General features: G+C 33.4%; 1 protein-coding gene across 1 annotated transcript in view; it reads right to left on the bottom strand.

The window, feature by feature from the left end:
• Positions 1-4353: 4353 nt before the first annotated feature.
• Positions 4354-17314, bottom strand: part of LOC140137257 (uncharacterized) — a 28687-nt gene continuing 15726 nt past the window's right edge. The window contains 2 exon segments of the mRNA XM_072158904.1: positions 4354-6496; positions 11663-11787. Coding sequence (XP_072015005.1) covers positions 5416-6496; positions 11663-11787 — 1206 coding nt within the window. The 3' untranslated portion in view covers positions 4354-5415.

The following is a 17314-nucleotide window of genomic DNA, read 5'->3' as shown; positions in this document are numbered from 1 at the left end:
GCCACACACTTGTGTATTAAGGGTTCTGATATCAATGTTTTCACATGTTTTGTGGGACCTGAGAGCATAATTGTGACCATTCACGGGAATGAGCCGTAAATTCCTCCCCGTCAATTTTGTTTTATTTCGTGTTTAAAAATAAACATCATAAACTTAAAATGGTATATCATTTGACTTCAAACGATATCCAGAAGCGGGTTACGGTTTGTTAAACTTTGCACAGTGTCGACCCCCTATACAATAAATATAAATTTAATACTCCGTTGGTGAGCGACGGGCGAGTGGTAGTGAGCGACAGGCGAGTGGTATTTCACTGAACGCAAGAAACTGAAGGAGCTCTATCTGATTGGCTAGCAATCGATCGCTTAGGTCGCTCAGTAGTCAACTACAAACTCAAAATGGGGCAAGGTATTCAATTCGATTGAAATCGATTATTCTATTATTGACGTAGATAAAGAGAGTGATAGTATGTCAATAATGTACATTGTATTGCACCTGCTTTTACATGCATTCCTTTATATAAATATTTTCTCAAAGAGTTGAATATTATCACATTTTTTACAGCGGATTTCAAATGTTTTACATCAAAATTGCAGTTAAACATATCCACAGCAAAATACCAGTCCTCACTAATTAGTTAATTTAATTTCCAGGTAGTTAATTTAAACGAAACCTGTGATTTACGTGACAACAAATAAAATTTTCTTGCAATTCAGCATCGAAGTGGTTACGTAATTATCTTGGTTACCGGATCACGCTATTTTGATATGCCTTCGAGTGCCATACACTTTGTGTGGTGATCGTTTCGATCGTGGTTCAATACTCAAGAGCGTGATCCTGTTGACATAGTAACATTACGTAACTTCGATACTGAATAGAAATATCATATGGGATACTGATATGGTAGGCCGCAACCGCCATGGCGTGGAGCTGCTACGCCAGTAGCTGACTTTTTGCTCCGTGGAGCCAAATTGACCAATCATGATCATGTTAGAGTTTTTCATTACTCGGAGGTAAAACTGACAATCAAGTACGACTTACTCATTAAGTGAAGTGAATTTATTCATTAAGAATTTGCCAGACGAAGCCACGTGAGTTGCAAGATATCCTCGGTCACGAAAGTTATGATTCAAAAGTAGTTTATGAAAAGTACGAACCGACTTATTATTAAGATGGACATGCACTCATAAGAAACTCATACCGGGACTCGTACAGTATTGTACATAACTATATAGGTAGGCAGAGTGATGGTAAACCATGCACACAGTTCTGCGATCTGCAGTGTATCGCCGGGAGCTAATTTGTATAACTTGCGCGGTGTGGCCTGCGGGATTCGACCTTCAGCAAACTGCAAACCAGTTCGGATTTACTTTATATACTAGTAGTAGGCCATACATACTGTAGTTACTGTCCGCTTTTCCTATACACAATACTCAGTGCGCTCACCATTGACGCGTGACCTCTACAAATAGTGTATGTTAGAAGTATAGGCCATTGCCTAGTTGACGTCATTGTGTAAAAAATAACCGCCAATATTTAAAGTATTCTCTGAAATTCTAGAAAATATAGTTTTGTAACATGTCCTAAATTTTAGCTAATTTAGGTGTTTGAAAATATTGGTACTTTTGTACCAAAAAATATGAAGAAATTATTTCTAAATCGTGTTAATTCATTAAGCTTCTCATTTTCAAGAACGCTGGTTAAGGTTGGTCTGAACCCTGGAATTATGAAAACTTTCGGGCCTCATAACTGCTAAATTATTAGTCTAAAGAATATAAAAGTATACATTTTTAGAATGGAAATGACTTGATGAATTCATCTGTGAGGTCCAATTTGGGCCAAAATGCTCATTTTTGGAGAAAATCCCCAAAAACAGGTTTTTTGGCCCAAATTTTTTCAGGTAACGTAACAAAAAAATTGTTTGGCCACATTTTTTTTTTTATTAATTTTTAAAAACTAGATAAGAATATCTAGGGACCGTTTTTTCATTTTTTTGAATTTTGATCAACTTCACCAAAAATATTTGAAATTTGAGCGAAAATCAGGCTTTTTTATGATTTTTTTGAAAATTTTGCATTTTTTGACCATTTTTGGTGCAAATTTCTCAAAGTTGGTCAAAATTCAGGAAAGAGAAAAGTTTTTGAAATCTCATTTTTTCCACAGATTGAAAGAGCAATCAAACAGTATTTAGAAAATGGTTCAGCAGATGTGAAAGAATAAATTTAGGATACAGGGTGTCCAAAATAAAATTATCTAAAAAGTTCTAAAAACAGGGTGGTCAAAACTTTCCTGCTCCCACGGCCACTATTTTAGAAAATGAGCTGGAAATTCACCAGGACCTAGCCTGCCAGGTCCTACAACTTTCTCTAAAAGATTATTTAATAATTCTGACTTTTTTATAATTTTATGAATTTTTATAACAATTTTTAAAATATTTTTCAGATAAATGTCACCTAATATGGGGTGAATAGGGAAACCCTTGCCACAACCACCCTTACCCCACCACACCCTATCCTATCACCCTACCCTGCTCCACCCTTACCCCACTACCCTCATGAACCTACCCCACCACCTAAACCCTACCACCACCACCCTTAAATCACTACACCACACCTTGACCCCACTAGCCTCATTAAGCCTACCATCCTCACTACCCTACCCCACTACCACACCACCCTACCAGGCTACCACCCTCATCCACCCCTAATACTATCATGCCACTGCCAGAACTCACTACCCCACCCCCTACCCCAGCACTCCACCATCCTACCCCCACCCATCTACCCCACCACCCTATCCCCTACCCCACCACCCTATCCACTGCTCCACCACCACCACTTTAATCTACTACGGTACCTCTACCACCCTGATACCTTTTCTCATACTCCACCACCCTGATCCCACTACCCCAACACCCTACCATACCTACCTACTTCTTTACCACGACGAGCCTGATTAACGTTGTAAAGAAATCAGATTTTAATCAGTTATGATGGTATGAATTACCCTGACATGTCTCTATTATTTTTAAAACACACTTGGTGTCCGTTTCCATCTATGTGGGGGTAAAAATGCATGTAAACTCCTTCAAAGTTGTACTTTCCTTATCAAGACCAGTGCTGTCCCTATTGACCCCGAAGTCGGGGGTCAATAGGGACACCAAACTTTTATTTAAAAAATATATACCCCCCACATATATTCAATTTTTTTTATATTATTATGGTGGATTAAAGGCATCATGGGTGGACATAATATACCCTCAAAAGTTTGGCTTGTGGGGCTACAGGAAAAAAACTACAATCTAGAGAGTGCCCAAACTGTCCCTATTCACCCCATTCTACGGTATTTATATTAATTTTGGGAATGTGTTGTTAACATATTAGAGAAATAATTTCAATGTGCATCATTGGAATAAATGGTTCATGATTTTTTAATGACTTAGTAGTAGTAGTAATGTTTATTTTATTTCATATCGCAGCCGTAAGGCTGAATTACATGGAAACTTACAATTTTAAAACACATCAAAAATATATGATATTATATACAACAATCAAAATTACAATATTTATATTACAAAATTTCATAAAAGTCAACACAATGGCATATAAAAACAATGATGGGGGCTGAATGAATTAAGTTAGCAGGACAGTCCTGGGCAGGTAATAATTATGAAAAACCGCTAATTATTCAATAAAGTAATAAAAAAATGGGATGGGGCTACCCTGGAAGCGCAAAGTTCTGGCAAAAAGCTGGGACAATTTGTCAGCATTATGTAGGGTTGCGACCATGGACTCTGCCCCTGACAGGGAAAGTAAATCATTTGTTCTGGAATTATTTGGGAACAGAGAGAGTCCAGATCACAATCACTCAGTGCTTCAGAATAAGATGTGAAATTCCTGCCCAGGACTATCCTGCAAGCTCTTCTCTGCAGCTGTTCAAGTGATTTAGATTGGCCAGCAGTTAAAGATGAGTGCCATGCTATGTCAAAATACTCTAAAACAGGTCTTTGTATACCATAATAAGCTCCTGATGGTTAAAACCACCAAAAACACCATGGCTGTCATAAGTAAAACAATTATTTATTTTCATTGTTAAGCCATATTTTGTATACATGTAGTTGCAATAACATCCCACTATCTCCAAGGACCACTATACCTAAAGTTCGCCATCTCTAAACATGCTAAAGTTCATTATCACTTAGGCTACATGTATTATAATAGGTCCTATTCCTAAGGTTCAACATTACTAATTACAAATAAGGTTCTTTACTTCTAAGGATCACTAATTTCAAATAAAGTTTGCTCAAATATCAAATAAGGTTCACTATCTCAAATTTCAAACAAGGTTAGCATCACTAATTTCAAATAAAGTTTGCTCAAATATCAAATAAGGTTCACTATCTCAAATTTCAAACAAGGTTAGCAAAGGGTAGCTTAGGCAGCCATTTCAAAGTTAAATCTTTAAAAAAAAACCCATACCAATGTATTGCTCTCATCATATATATTCAGATAAAGTATAGTTTGAGTCTAGTTTGATGTGCCAAACCATATTAATGATTAATTACCATAGTGATAGGTGAAAAATAGGTGTATTGCCCTGCACTTGACATACGCTGCAACTCTGCATTATCAAAAAATGAAAATAGGCACAAAGACTTGGATCGTATTAAATGCTATGATGGAAATTTCACATTATGCATGATCGAGCTGTACAAAAAATTCAATTACACGGTTGACGATGAAAATTTACTGAATTTAGGGACTGCACGTCATACACCACCTGACTTCTACGGAGAGTAGTGTCTGGCTTCTGACTGGAACATATTGTCAATAAGAAGGGATTTTTATGCTCAGCTGTGTTACAAAATTTGGCAATGCTATATGACCTCTCGCATCAACAGTAAACCCATCTAGGGTAAAAATGAATATATACTACACTTATTTTCAAAGGCACTTTTTGGCACACTATTTGCCGATTAAGTCATTTACCGAGCTGTTTCAAACTTGCAGTGTCAAATCTGTTTTGGTATAATTAGTCTATACTCCTATTAAAGTGAAGTATGCAAACTAGTATTCACTTCCTTTACTTCTATACTACAATTATTTTTAAAAGCACTTTTTATGCGCACATTTTGCAATTTGAATATATTGTTGAATACATTAACTTAAAAAATTTGGAAAAATGGAAAACATGGACGAGTTGGGTGGAAGAGTAGGGTTTTTACCCTGAAAATGGTTTATCACCAGTGTGAATGCGTGACATGTGCAGTGTCCGCAATAAGTGCGTAGCAGTAGCAAAATGCTATACAATTTTTGTCATTTGCTACACAATTTTGGAATGTGTAGCAATTTTGTACCATTGATAAGCATTGGCTTCCAAATTTGGTGAGCATTTTTGCTACACAAATAAAATTGCTTAATGCGGACCCTGTGAATGTGTGTGTTTTGTCAATTGTGATTTCCTTATAAAACCCTTGCCACACTCTATGCACTGGAATGGTTTATCTCCAATGTGAATGTATTTGTGGTGTTTTTTCAAATCTGATTTCCTTGCAAAACACTTGTCACACTCCCTGCATTGAAATGGTTTATCACCAGTGTGAACAATCATGTGTGATGTTAAAGTTGTCTTCAATTTAAAACACTTGCCACATTCCATGCACCCGAATGGCTTATCTCCATTGTGAATGTGTTTGTGTTTTGTCAAATCTCCTTTCCTTGCAAAACACTTGTCACACTCAGAGCATTGGAATGGTTTTTCACCATTGTGAACAATTGTGTGTATAGTCAATCTTGATTTCCTTGCAAAACACATTTCACACTCGGTGCATTGAAATGGTTTACCACCAGTGTGAAATATTGCGTGTTGTTTCAATTCTTTCTTCAATCTAAAACACTTGCCACATTCCATGCACTGGAATGGCTTATAATCTCCAGTGTGAATGCGTTTGTGTTTTGTCAAATCTTGTTTCCTTGCATAACACTTGTCGCACTCTGTGCATGGAAATGGTTTATCACCAGTGTGAACAATTGTGTGTTTTGTCAAATTTGATTTCTTTGCAAAACACTTGTCACACTCCGTGCATTGAAATGGTTTATCAGCAGTATGGAATCTTGTGTGTCTTGTCAATTCCGTCTCCCATTTAAAACACTTGCCACATTCCATACATAGAAATGGTTTCTCAGTATGAATGCGTATGTGTCTAGTCAACTGCCATTTCCACTTAAACCACTTGCCACATTCCATGCAATGATATTGTTTATCACCTGTGTCAATTCCTGTATGTTTTGTCAAATGTGTCTTTGCAACAAAACATTTCCTACTCTGAATTGATTTATCTATAGTGGTTTGTTGTATCTGCATAGAAAATATCCCCCGATGCATTGTATGGTGTCTTCTTTTGTGTTTTCTGTACTGATCAAAACAGTGCCACCATCGGTTGCAGGTATAACAGCAGAAAGTCTGTAACTTTGAAGGCATCTCCATTGCAAGTAATCTATAAACAAAAATCCAGGAATTATAAATTAAATAATTTGGTATGGTTTTCTTTTTAAATGCTGATATCATAGGATTCATACTATTTCCCAAATACTTTAATTGTGTATTATACAAAAGGTTCTGACCAGATTCCAGCTAGGATTCTGACGAATGTGCTGAAGAACTTGCATTGGTCCTATCAGCATCATTTACTCAGTCTTCAAACCAGTGATCTACCACCTGCTATGCTTGTCTCATATGTCACCCATTCATCAAATAGGAAAAGTTCTCCTAACATCTACATTCATACTATTTCCCCAATTGTGTATATAAAAGGATCCAGCTCCTGGATCCGGCTAGGATTCTGACGAATGTGCTGAAGAACTTGCACCAATCCTATCAGCATATCATTTACTTCATACCAGTGATCTACCACCTGGCAGGCTTGTCTCATATGTCACCCATTCATCAAATAGGAAAAGTTCTCCTAACATCTACATGCAGACCTCAGTAGAGCAAGAGGACACTATTTGCATAATGCTTTTTTTACATTTAATAGTTCATTTCAAATGAATCATTTGTATGGAAAGTGATTCTTGGAGTTCAAGGGGGGTTCAGGCTATAGGCAGTGGCATATTTGCTGGGGTGGGGAGGGATGGCAATATTCCCATTTCTGGGCCCCTGCCCCTCCCAGTACAGGTGGAAAAGAGAGAAAGGAGAGGGGGAGGGAAGAAGGAGGGGAGAAGGGACTAGGAGAGAGAGGGAAATCCCTCCATATAGGTGCAGTTCCAGTATACAAATTATTATCAGTATACTTGTAGAGCCAAGGATGGGTAAACAATATAATAGAGAGGCGCTGCATGAAATGCAAATTTTACAAAACACTTGTAAAACGCAGGTAAATTGTAAATTGGACATTGCAAGTACAAAACAATATTAAAGGCTCCATGACACAAGTGGGAAAATGTAAATCGCAAATATTTATACTATACATACATTTTAAGTCTCTGGTAATAAGTATTTCAAAAAAGGGTGTAGCTTTGAATTGATGTGATATAGGATTCAATTGTATTCAATATCTATGCTGACCAACAGATCGTTCTACGGTTTCACGATTTAAAAGGACATTTCGTGATCCACAGCCTCGTCCCCCCACTTTTCTCAAAAAAAGTTGAGATTTTTATATCACTGGAAACCTCTGGCTACATAATGTTTATGTACAAAATATTTTTTGCAGATTAATCCGTTTAGCAAAGATATCGTGAAATTTGAATTTCGTTCTGGTGCACCAGAACGAAATTACAACGCATTGTCTATAGAGCAGTGTAATACACATAATCATGCATAACTCACGAACGCAAAATCGGAATCAACTGAAATTTTGGGAATAGGTTTTTTTCGTGGATATCTAATGAAAAATGACCTAAATAGAGGATGCTAGGATCACGAAATACACCTTTAAATTACTATGGCCCGAGAAGACATTGAGACAAACGGCATGCATGTGAAATGTTCCAAAGGTTAATGATCGAGAATGAAAAGAACAGATTAATTTTAATCATGTTTGTCTCTCTATGCATAAGTGCGTATATTTATGGCCTTTACAATATTTTCTTATGTTCTTGATTATAATGAGGTATATAAAATAAAAAATAGTTGCATTAAATGAAATCCTACACAAATAAATCATCTTCATTTAATTGTCTATGTTGTGTGCATATTAAATGCTCTCTTTAAAACAAGTAGAAGTAGCTTCAGCGTTTGAAATAGGGCCGGTCAGCCGGCCATTGGCCTGGCCGGTAACTTTTCTGACTGGCATCTGGCCGGTAACTTTTTAAAGTCAAGCCCGGCTGGCCTGTAACTTTTTGAGGCATATTTCGAACACTGAGTAGCTTGTCAACTTTCAACATGGAAACACGTTATGAAATATCTATAATTAGTGAAAAGATATAGCTCATCGGGTTAACAAAAAGTAATTGACTATAGTAGGCCCTATACGACAAACAAGATTTTCTCTCTGAATTGGCCGTATATTTATGTGTAAGAAAATTAATTGCATTATCGTGTTCACTCTAGCATAAGTTTGGGCCCTATTTGACTCATTGGAACGTTCGAAAGGACCCCCGCGACTGTCAATGTAAATGAATCAATTATAGCAGCATTTCTGCTCATTTATCACCATTTTGTAGAATTCAGCACAGATTTCCTGTGTTTTAACAGATTTTGTGGCAATTTCTGCCTATCTTTGTAAAAAGTTACCACAATTTCGTATACATGTAGAAGGCGTATCAGAAAAACCCAAGGTTTTCATCGCCAAAGCTCAAAAGATTGCTAGTACACCCAAAGAACAAAGTCGATACCATACCATCAAGACTAGTAGGCCCCATGTCACATTGAGGAAATGGCAAATCGCACATATTTAGTAGCATTTCTGCTCATTTATCACCATTATGCAGAATTCAGCAATGTTTTAACAGTTTTTGTGTCAATTTCTGACGACCTTAGCACATTCATCAAAATTTGACACTATCTTTGTAAAATATACCGCAATTTCCTTTGATTTATCAAATCGGTGATCGGTCCCAATTGATTTGCAGTGATTGGTTACAGTTAAGCATAATTTTGGGCAAATTTACAGCAATTTTTCACAATGTTACCGCAATATATGGTCATTTTCACGGTAAAGGGTGTAACTTTGGATTTTTAACATTTTGATCCGTAGTTTTCTAATAAAGCCACAGAATTCCATGATTTTTGGCCACATAAGTCATCTAGTTAGCAGCTACCTTGGGTAGCATAATCATCTTCGGAGTTACTGCGTTCAGTTTTAGCAGGCTTAAATGTACCTAATATTGCCATTTTGAAAAACTGTAAAAAACAGTAACATTTTTGTAAAACCCTGTGTTTTCTTCAGTTAGTTCATGGATAATTTTTCTTATCCTGAAAGTACGGTCATATGTTCAGTAAACACTGCCACATTAGATTTAATTGTGAACAGCCCTGTATTTTTGAGAACCGGACTTCGATATTTGTCGCTTCGAGGCTTCATTTTCCGTTAACAATTGTTAACAAACTTTGTGGGTATAGCTTTGGTTCATAATTCTTGGTTATTTCTTCACTTCTTCTTGATTCATAACAGTTGATATCTTAACTTGAAATGGGTAACAAAAATTAGTTGATTTGCAAGCTTTTAAAATTTTTATAAAATCTTGACTTCAAAGAGCCGATTTTCCGTTAACTTTTTGAAGCCTCCAAACAAACTGTTCAGCAAGCTTGGGCAAATATAAATAAAAGAGCTCATCCAATCTATTTATCAAAATGTAGCAAAGTAGATCCTCAAGTCACTTGTTTTTAAATCATGGAGATATATATCACCGTTTGAAAATGGGACCCAATACAAACTTTCCGTTAACAATTGAAGCCTCCGAAACAAATGAAGCCTCCGAAACAACAGTAAACTTAATTATCATCTATGCATATCTAAATTGGTATGTTCCATATTGATATCTGCATTGTAATTGTTGCATGATATGTGCAGAATGTCATAAATTAAAAAAAATTGATATTATGGTTAATGCTTGAAAAATATACTGATATCCAAGAAAGCCCGCTTCGAGGCTTCACATGCAAATAACACCATACTTAACAAATGGGTGAAAAAATTATCATGTTATAAATCTGCAATATCTGCCGCATAGAATCATTGATTCAATACACACAAGAAAATAACAGCTTAGATGATCCCAACAGTGTTGTTTTCAAAAAACTACTTCTGCCATGTTTAACCATTGTAAACATGAAGCCTCCAAACAAAAAAAATGACTTGCTGTGATAATTTAATTTTTGTCACAACTGAAATTCAATACTTAGAAGCAAAGCATGAAAATTGGTAATTGTGATATTTTTTACCTATTTTTTCATGTCAACTTGTAGTAGTTAGCCAAATATTTTACTTTTATGATCACCTGTGTTGTTAACTGAAGCCTCCGAAACACAAATCGCTTGAATTGCCAATTCTAAAAATAACTCCAATTTCTGTGAAACTTGGCTGGGAGGTTCCTTTCATCAAGTAGTATTTGTACATGAAGTTAGACATTTAAATTATTTTAGGAACCCAATTAAAACTTAAAAAATATGTTTAAGGTTGGGAAATTTCCATTGCAAATGACCCTTGATGTTAAAAATTTTCAAAATTGCAATTACAAACATAGCAAAACATGGTATAAAATTTAACTTATATCTGTTGACTTACTTTGGAATGGGATTTCACATGTATTCCAGCTTTCATGTCATAATTTTCTGAGCTTATGTAAAATACATTTTTCTTAGATTTTAACCAAAATGTTATGGAAATGTCAAATTTTTATCAGAAATCAAAAGGTTTAAGCCTTGAAACACTATTTTACTGGAATTTAAGTTGCTTCTATGCATGATTACAGTAAACAGAAACATATTTAAGTGGTTTGAAATTTTGACCCTAAAAATCAAAAGTTGCACCCTTTACCGTGAAAATGACCATATAGCAATCTGATCGATTTTGTACGATCTCCCATTTCTTCCCCCATGTGACATGCGCCTACAATAAAGGGCAACCCCCAAAAAAAGTCGCAAAATGGGGTCGAGAATGCCATGTATTATGTACCTGCAACGTCCCACATATTATCAGTAAAAATTTGATTGAGTCATTTACCGAGCTTCAAACATGTAGTGTCCAATCTGTTGAAATGAAGCAGGCCTATTCACTTCCTTTACTTCAAATATTTCATAATGCATGTTCGCATTTTCTCCATGAAAAATAATTTTGGGAGCCTGAATAAAGCAAATTTCTAATTAATTTGCATGGTCAAAAATTGATGCATGCAGGGATAGCACATACTGCTGAGAGGACCCTTGTCCCCATCTGATCACAAATATATCCTACCTATATCAATTTGCAAGTGGTGTCAGGCTAATACAAAATTACTATAGCAAGCAAAAACATTGGTCTTCCAATTTTGTCTAGCTCATACACAAAATTAACTTGTCTACTCATCTATATGTTTTATTGCTTGAAATGAGCAAAATATGTCAATTGTTTTACCTTAGTGGTGTTAGAGACTGGAATCTGTTAAACCTTTCTTGTTACCCAAAAGGCTGGAGCAAATATTGTACCGTCCAAAAAGGATTGTCAAGATGCAAGTCTTACGAAATGGCATTTCCTGAAAGACATAAAAGTTTGCCCGGAAAGTTTGTCAAAATTGGCCTACTAGGACCAGCTTGGCGTAGACCGGGAATGTGGGTAGCTCCTATTATGGGTCGTTGTCCGAGTTCCTACGGGAAGATCATTTAATACAAACAAACAAACAAATATTAAAAATATGCTTCTTGACATGGGAAATATATACATATACATTCGTTCATTTGTTTATTTTTTTCACTTATCAAATGGCAAAAAATAGAGTACGTTCAAAATCATAATACAAGTGAAAGTGAAGGAATCACAGGAAAGGCCAAGGAGAGGCCTGAAAGTCTGCGATCCCTTGTTTAGTTAATTCATCATGTGATGGGATCATGCAAAATCAGTCGGAACTCGAAAATATTAAATTTTCAGTTTCTTATAGGATAGTAACAAGCATTTACACAGCTGCATTTAGCAGAAAACCCCATTGAAATTGAACAACCAGTTCCAAAGATGTGAGCAATTATCAAGAGTTTCCAAAACAAAATAAAACAAAAGGAAATTGTTTGGCTGTATCTCAAAATCAAATGATTTCCGAGTTCCGACTGATTTTGCTTGATCGCATCACATATGTTACCATCCAGCACAACTGAGCCCTGAAGTCGCCAATCATAATTTTTGAGATATTCAACCAAAATATTCTGCTTGAAATTACCGTAACCACTCGGGTATAAGCCCATCCCCCTAGATGGCAGATTTCACTTCAAAAATGGGGGTGGGCTTATAACCGGGAAGGGCTAGTGCTTGAATTTAAAAATATAAGAACAATCACCCCCATTTGTACAATATGCCCAATGTACACTACTAGTAATTTCTTTTATGTCAATTCCTTAAAATTATAAGTGTGGAATGTTAATTATCAACTGATATTTTTTATATTTGTTCTTAAATATGAGAGCAAAGCATTGGTTTGATTTAAGAACTTGACCAAAATTTAGTACTGGGCTTATACCTGAGTGCACCCTTGTTCCCAGAATGTTTTGAAAAATGGGGGGTGGGCTTATAGCCAAAGGTGGGCTTATACCCGGGTGCTTTTCAATACGGTAGCTTTAAAATGATGTATATCATGTCTATAGTACTTGACATTTAAGTAGTGAAAAATCAATAAAACAGTCGATAAATCCTTTGTTTCTTATTGTTTATTGTTAAGTTCAATGGATCATATCTCAATAGTGGCACTGGAGACATCCAGGCTCAGTTGTGGTGGATGGTCACATGACATGGCAGCAGATTGTCACTTTAATGAAAAAGTAACGGTAAAGCTGTCATATCTTATATGAATTTTAATTCAAACCTAAATACATAAAAAATAATAGTAAACAATAGTAAATAAGGAAATGCCCAACACAAATAAATAATATATAAATATCCAATGTGGTCATATAAACCAGATAAAATAAGAAACAATAGTAACTTTGCATAAGATGCATGGTGGAATCGATAGTTCAAATGCTGTCATCAACATTATTCCATAACTCTGCATATTAATGGACTTTTCACACAAAGCCTCACACAATCTGGTGTTTAAAGTCATAAAGGAAAAAGCTGAAAAACTAAACCAAATGTACCATTTTGGCTATCCATAAAATGACCACAGAGGAGCTCCAGCCCTTTAAACTGGGGATGGGATGTACATTGTCTAACTGGTAGATTCTAAAATCAGGATTGTTCAGTATTGAAGTGCCAATATCATTATGACATTATGATATGTTGTATTCAATAATATAAACCTACATACACTTTACTTTTACTGTCACTAATATGATTATATAAACTTTATATAACAATTTATACTAGTATTTTGATGTAATAAATATCAGTATAATTTTGAGTTCAACTGAATGCTCCCTGGCTGAAATTTGATACACTTTTGATACACCACTTTTGATACGTATGAAAAATGTATGAAATAAAAGGCTTTGAATTGGAACCCTCATTTCATACACTTTTAGGTATCAAAACTGTATCAAATTAACATTGCATACACATTTTATACATATCAAAAGTGTATCAAATGCCAAGATAATGTATCAAAAAAGTATCAAATGAAATGTATCCTTTCATTTCATACATAATTACATAATTATATCAAAAGTGTATCAAATAAGTAATTGTATCAAATGAGGGTTCCAATTTAAACTGTATCAAATTTGCGTTCAAATTTTTATCCTTTCATTTCATACACATTTCATACATAATTTATATCAAAAGTGTATTGAATATGTTACTGTATCAAATCAGGGTTCCAATTTAAACTGTATCAAATTTTCTTTGAAATTTTTATCCTTTCATTTCATACACATTTCATACATAATTTATATCAAAAGTGTATTGAATATGTTACTGTATCAAATCAGGGTTCCAATTTAAACTGTATCAAATTAACATTCAAATTTTTATCCTTTCATTTCATACACATTTCATACATAATTTATATCAAAAGTGTATCGAATATGTTACTGTATCAAATGAGGGTTCCAATTTAAACTGTATCAATTTTGAGCTCAAATTTTTATCCTTTCATTTCATACACATTTCATACATAATTTATATCAAAAGTGTATCGAATATGTTACTGTATCAAATCAGGGTTCCAATTTAAACTGTATCAAATTAGCGCTCAAATTTTTATCCTTTCATTTCATACACATTTCATACATCATTTATATCAAAAGTGTATCGAATATGTTACTGTATCAAATGAGGGTTCCAATTTAAACTGTATCAAATTTACGTTGAAATTTTTATCCTTTCATTTCATACACATTTCATACATAATTATATCAAAAGTGTATCGAATATGTTACTGTATCAAATGAGGGTTCCAATTTAAACTGTATCAAATTTATGCTCAAATTTTTATCCTTTCATTTCATACACATTTCATACATAATTATATCAAAAGTGTATCGAATATGTTACTGTATCAAATCAGGGTTCCAATTTAAACTGTATCAAATTAGCATTGAAATTTTTATCCTTTCATTTCATACACATTTCATACATAATTTATATCAAAAGTGTATTGAATATGTTACTGTATCAAATGAGGGTTCCAATTTAAACTGTATCAAATTAGCATTGAAATTTTTATCCTTTCATTTCATACACATTTCATACATAATTTATATCAAAAGTGTATCGAATATGTTACTGTATCAAATCAGGGTTCCAATTTAAACTGTATCAAATTAGCATTGAAATTTTTATCCTTTCATTTCATACACATTTCATACATAATTTATATCAAAAGTGTATTGAATATGTTACTGTATCAAATGAGGGTTCCAATTTAAACTGTATCAAATTAGCATTGAAATTTTTATCCTTTCATTTCATACACATTTCATACATAATTGATATCAAAAGTGTATCGAATATGTTACTGTATCAAATCAGGGTTCCAATTTAAACTGTATCAAATTAGCATTGAAATTTTTATCCTTTCATTTCATACACATTTCATACATAATTTATATCAAAAGTGTATCGAATATGTTACTGTATCAAATCAGGGTTCCAATTTAAATTGTATCAAATTAGCATTGAAATTTTTATCCTTTCATTTCATACACATTTCACACATAATTTATATCAAAAGTGTATCGAATATGTTACTGTATCAAATGAGGGTTCCAATTTAAACTGTATCAAATTAGCATTGAAATTTTTATCCTTTCATTTCATACACATTTCATACATAATTTATATCAAAAGTGTATCGAATATGTTACTGTATCAAATCAGGGTTCCAATTTAAACTGTATCAAATTAGCATTGAAATTTTTATCCTTTCATTTCATACACATTTCATACATAATTTATATCAAAAGTGTATTGAATATGTTACTGTATCAAATCAGGGTTCCAATTTAAACTGTATCAAATTTTCTTTGAAATTTTTATCCTTTCATTTCATACACATTTCATACATAATTTATATCAAAAGTGTATTGAATATGTTACTGTATCAAATCAGGGTTCCAATTTAAACTGTATCAAATTAACATTCAAATTTTTATCCTTTCATTTCATACACATTTCATACATAATTTATATCAAAAGTGTATCGAATATGTTACTGTATCAAATGAGGGTTCCAATTTAAACTGTATCAAATTTATGCTCAAATTTTTATCCTTTCATTTCATACACATTTCATACATAATTTATATCAAAAGTGTATCGAATATGTTACTGTATCAAATCAGGGTTCCAATTTAAACTGTATCAAATTAGCGTTCAAATTTTTATCCTTTCATTTCATACACATTTCATACATCATTTATATCAAAAGTGTATCGAATATGTTACTGTATCAAATGAGGGTTCCAATTTAAACTATCAAATTTATGCTCAAATTTTATCCTTTCATTTCATACACATTTCATACATAATTATATCAAAAGTGTATCGAATATGTTACTGTATCAAATCAGGGTTCCAATTTAAACTGTATCAAATTTATGCTCAAATTTTTATCCTTTCATTTCATACACATTTCATACATAATTTATATCAAAAGTGTATCGAATATGTTACTGTATCAAATCAGGGTTCCAATTTAAACTGTATCAAATTAGCATTGAAATTTTTATCCTTTCATTTCATACACATTTCATACATAATTTATATCAAAAGTGTATCGAATATGTTACTGTATCAAATGAGGGTTCCAATTTAAACTGTATCAAATTAGCATTGAAATTTTTATCCTTTCATTTCATACACATTTCATACATAATTTATATCAAAAGTGTATCGAATATGTTACTGTATCAAATCAGGGTTCCAATTTAAACTGTATCAAATTAGCATTGAAATTTTTATCCTTTCATTTCATACACATTTCATACATAATTTATATCAAAAGTGTATTGAATATGTTACTGTATCAAATGAGGGTTCCAATTTAAACTGGATCAAATTAGCATTGAAATTTTTATCCTTTCATTTCATACACATTTCATACATAATTTATATCAAAAGTGTATCGAATATGTTACTGTATCAAATCAGGGTTCCAATTTAAACTGTATCAAATTAGCATTGAAATTTTTATCCTTTCATTTCATACACATTTCATACATAATTTATATCAAAAGTGTATCGAATATGTTACTGTATCAAATCAGGGTTCCAATTTAAATTGTATCAAATTAGCATTGAAATTTTTATCCTTTCATTTCATACACATTTCATACATAATTATATCAAAAGTGTATCGAATATGTTACTGTATCAAATCAGGGTTCCAATTTAAACTGTATCAAATTAGCATTGAAATTTTTATCCTTTCATTTCATACACATTTCATACATAATTTATATCAAAAGTGTATCGAATATGTTACTGTATCAAATCAGGGTTCCAATTTAAACTGTATCAAATTAGCATTGAAATTTTTATCCTTTCATTTCATACACATTTCATACATAATTTATATCAAAAGTGTATTGAATATGTTACTGTATCAAATGAGGGTTCCAATTTAAACTGTATCAAATTAGCATTGAAATTTTTATCCTTTCATTTCATACACATTTCATACATAATTGATATCAAAAGTGTATCGAATATGTTACTGTATCAAATCAGGGTTCCAATTTAAACTGTATC

This window comes from Amphiura filiformis, chromosome 17 (assembly GCF_039555335.1).
Source record: "Amphiura filiformis chromosome 17, Afil_fr2py, whole genome shotgun sequence".
NCBI classification, from domain to species: domain Eukaryota; kingdom Metazoa; phylum Echinodermata; class Ophiuroidea; order Amphilepidida; family Amphiuridae; genus Amphiura; species Amphiura filiformis.
Note: the sequence above shows the minus strand (reverse complement) of the source record. Positions and strands in the feature narration are given on the sequence as shown.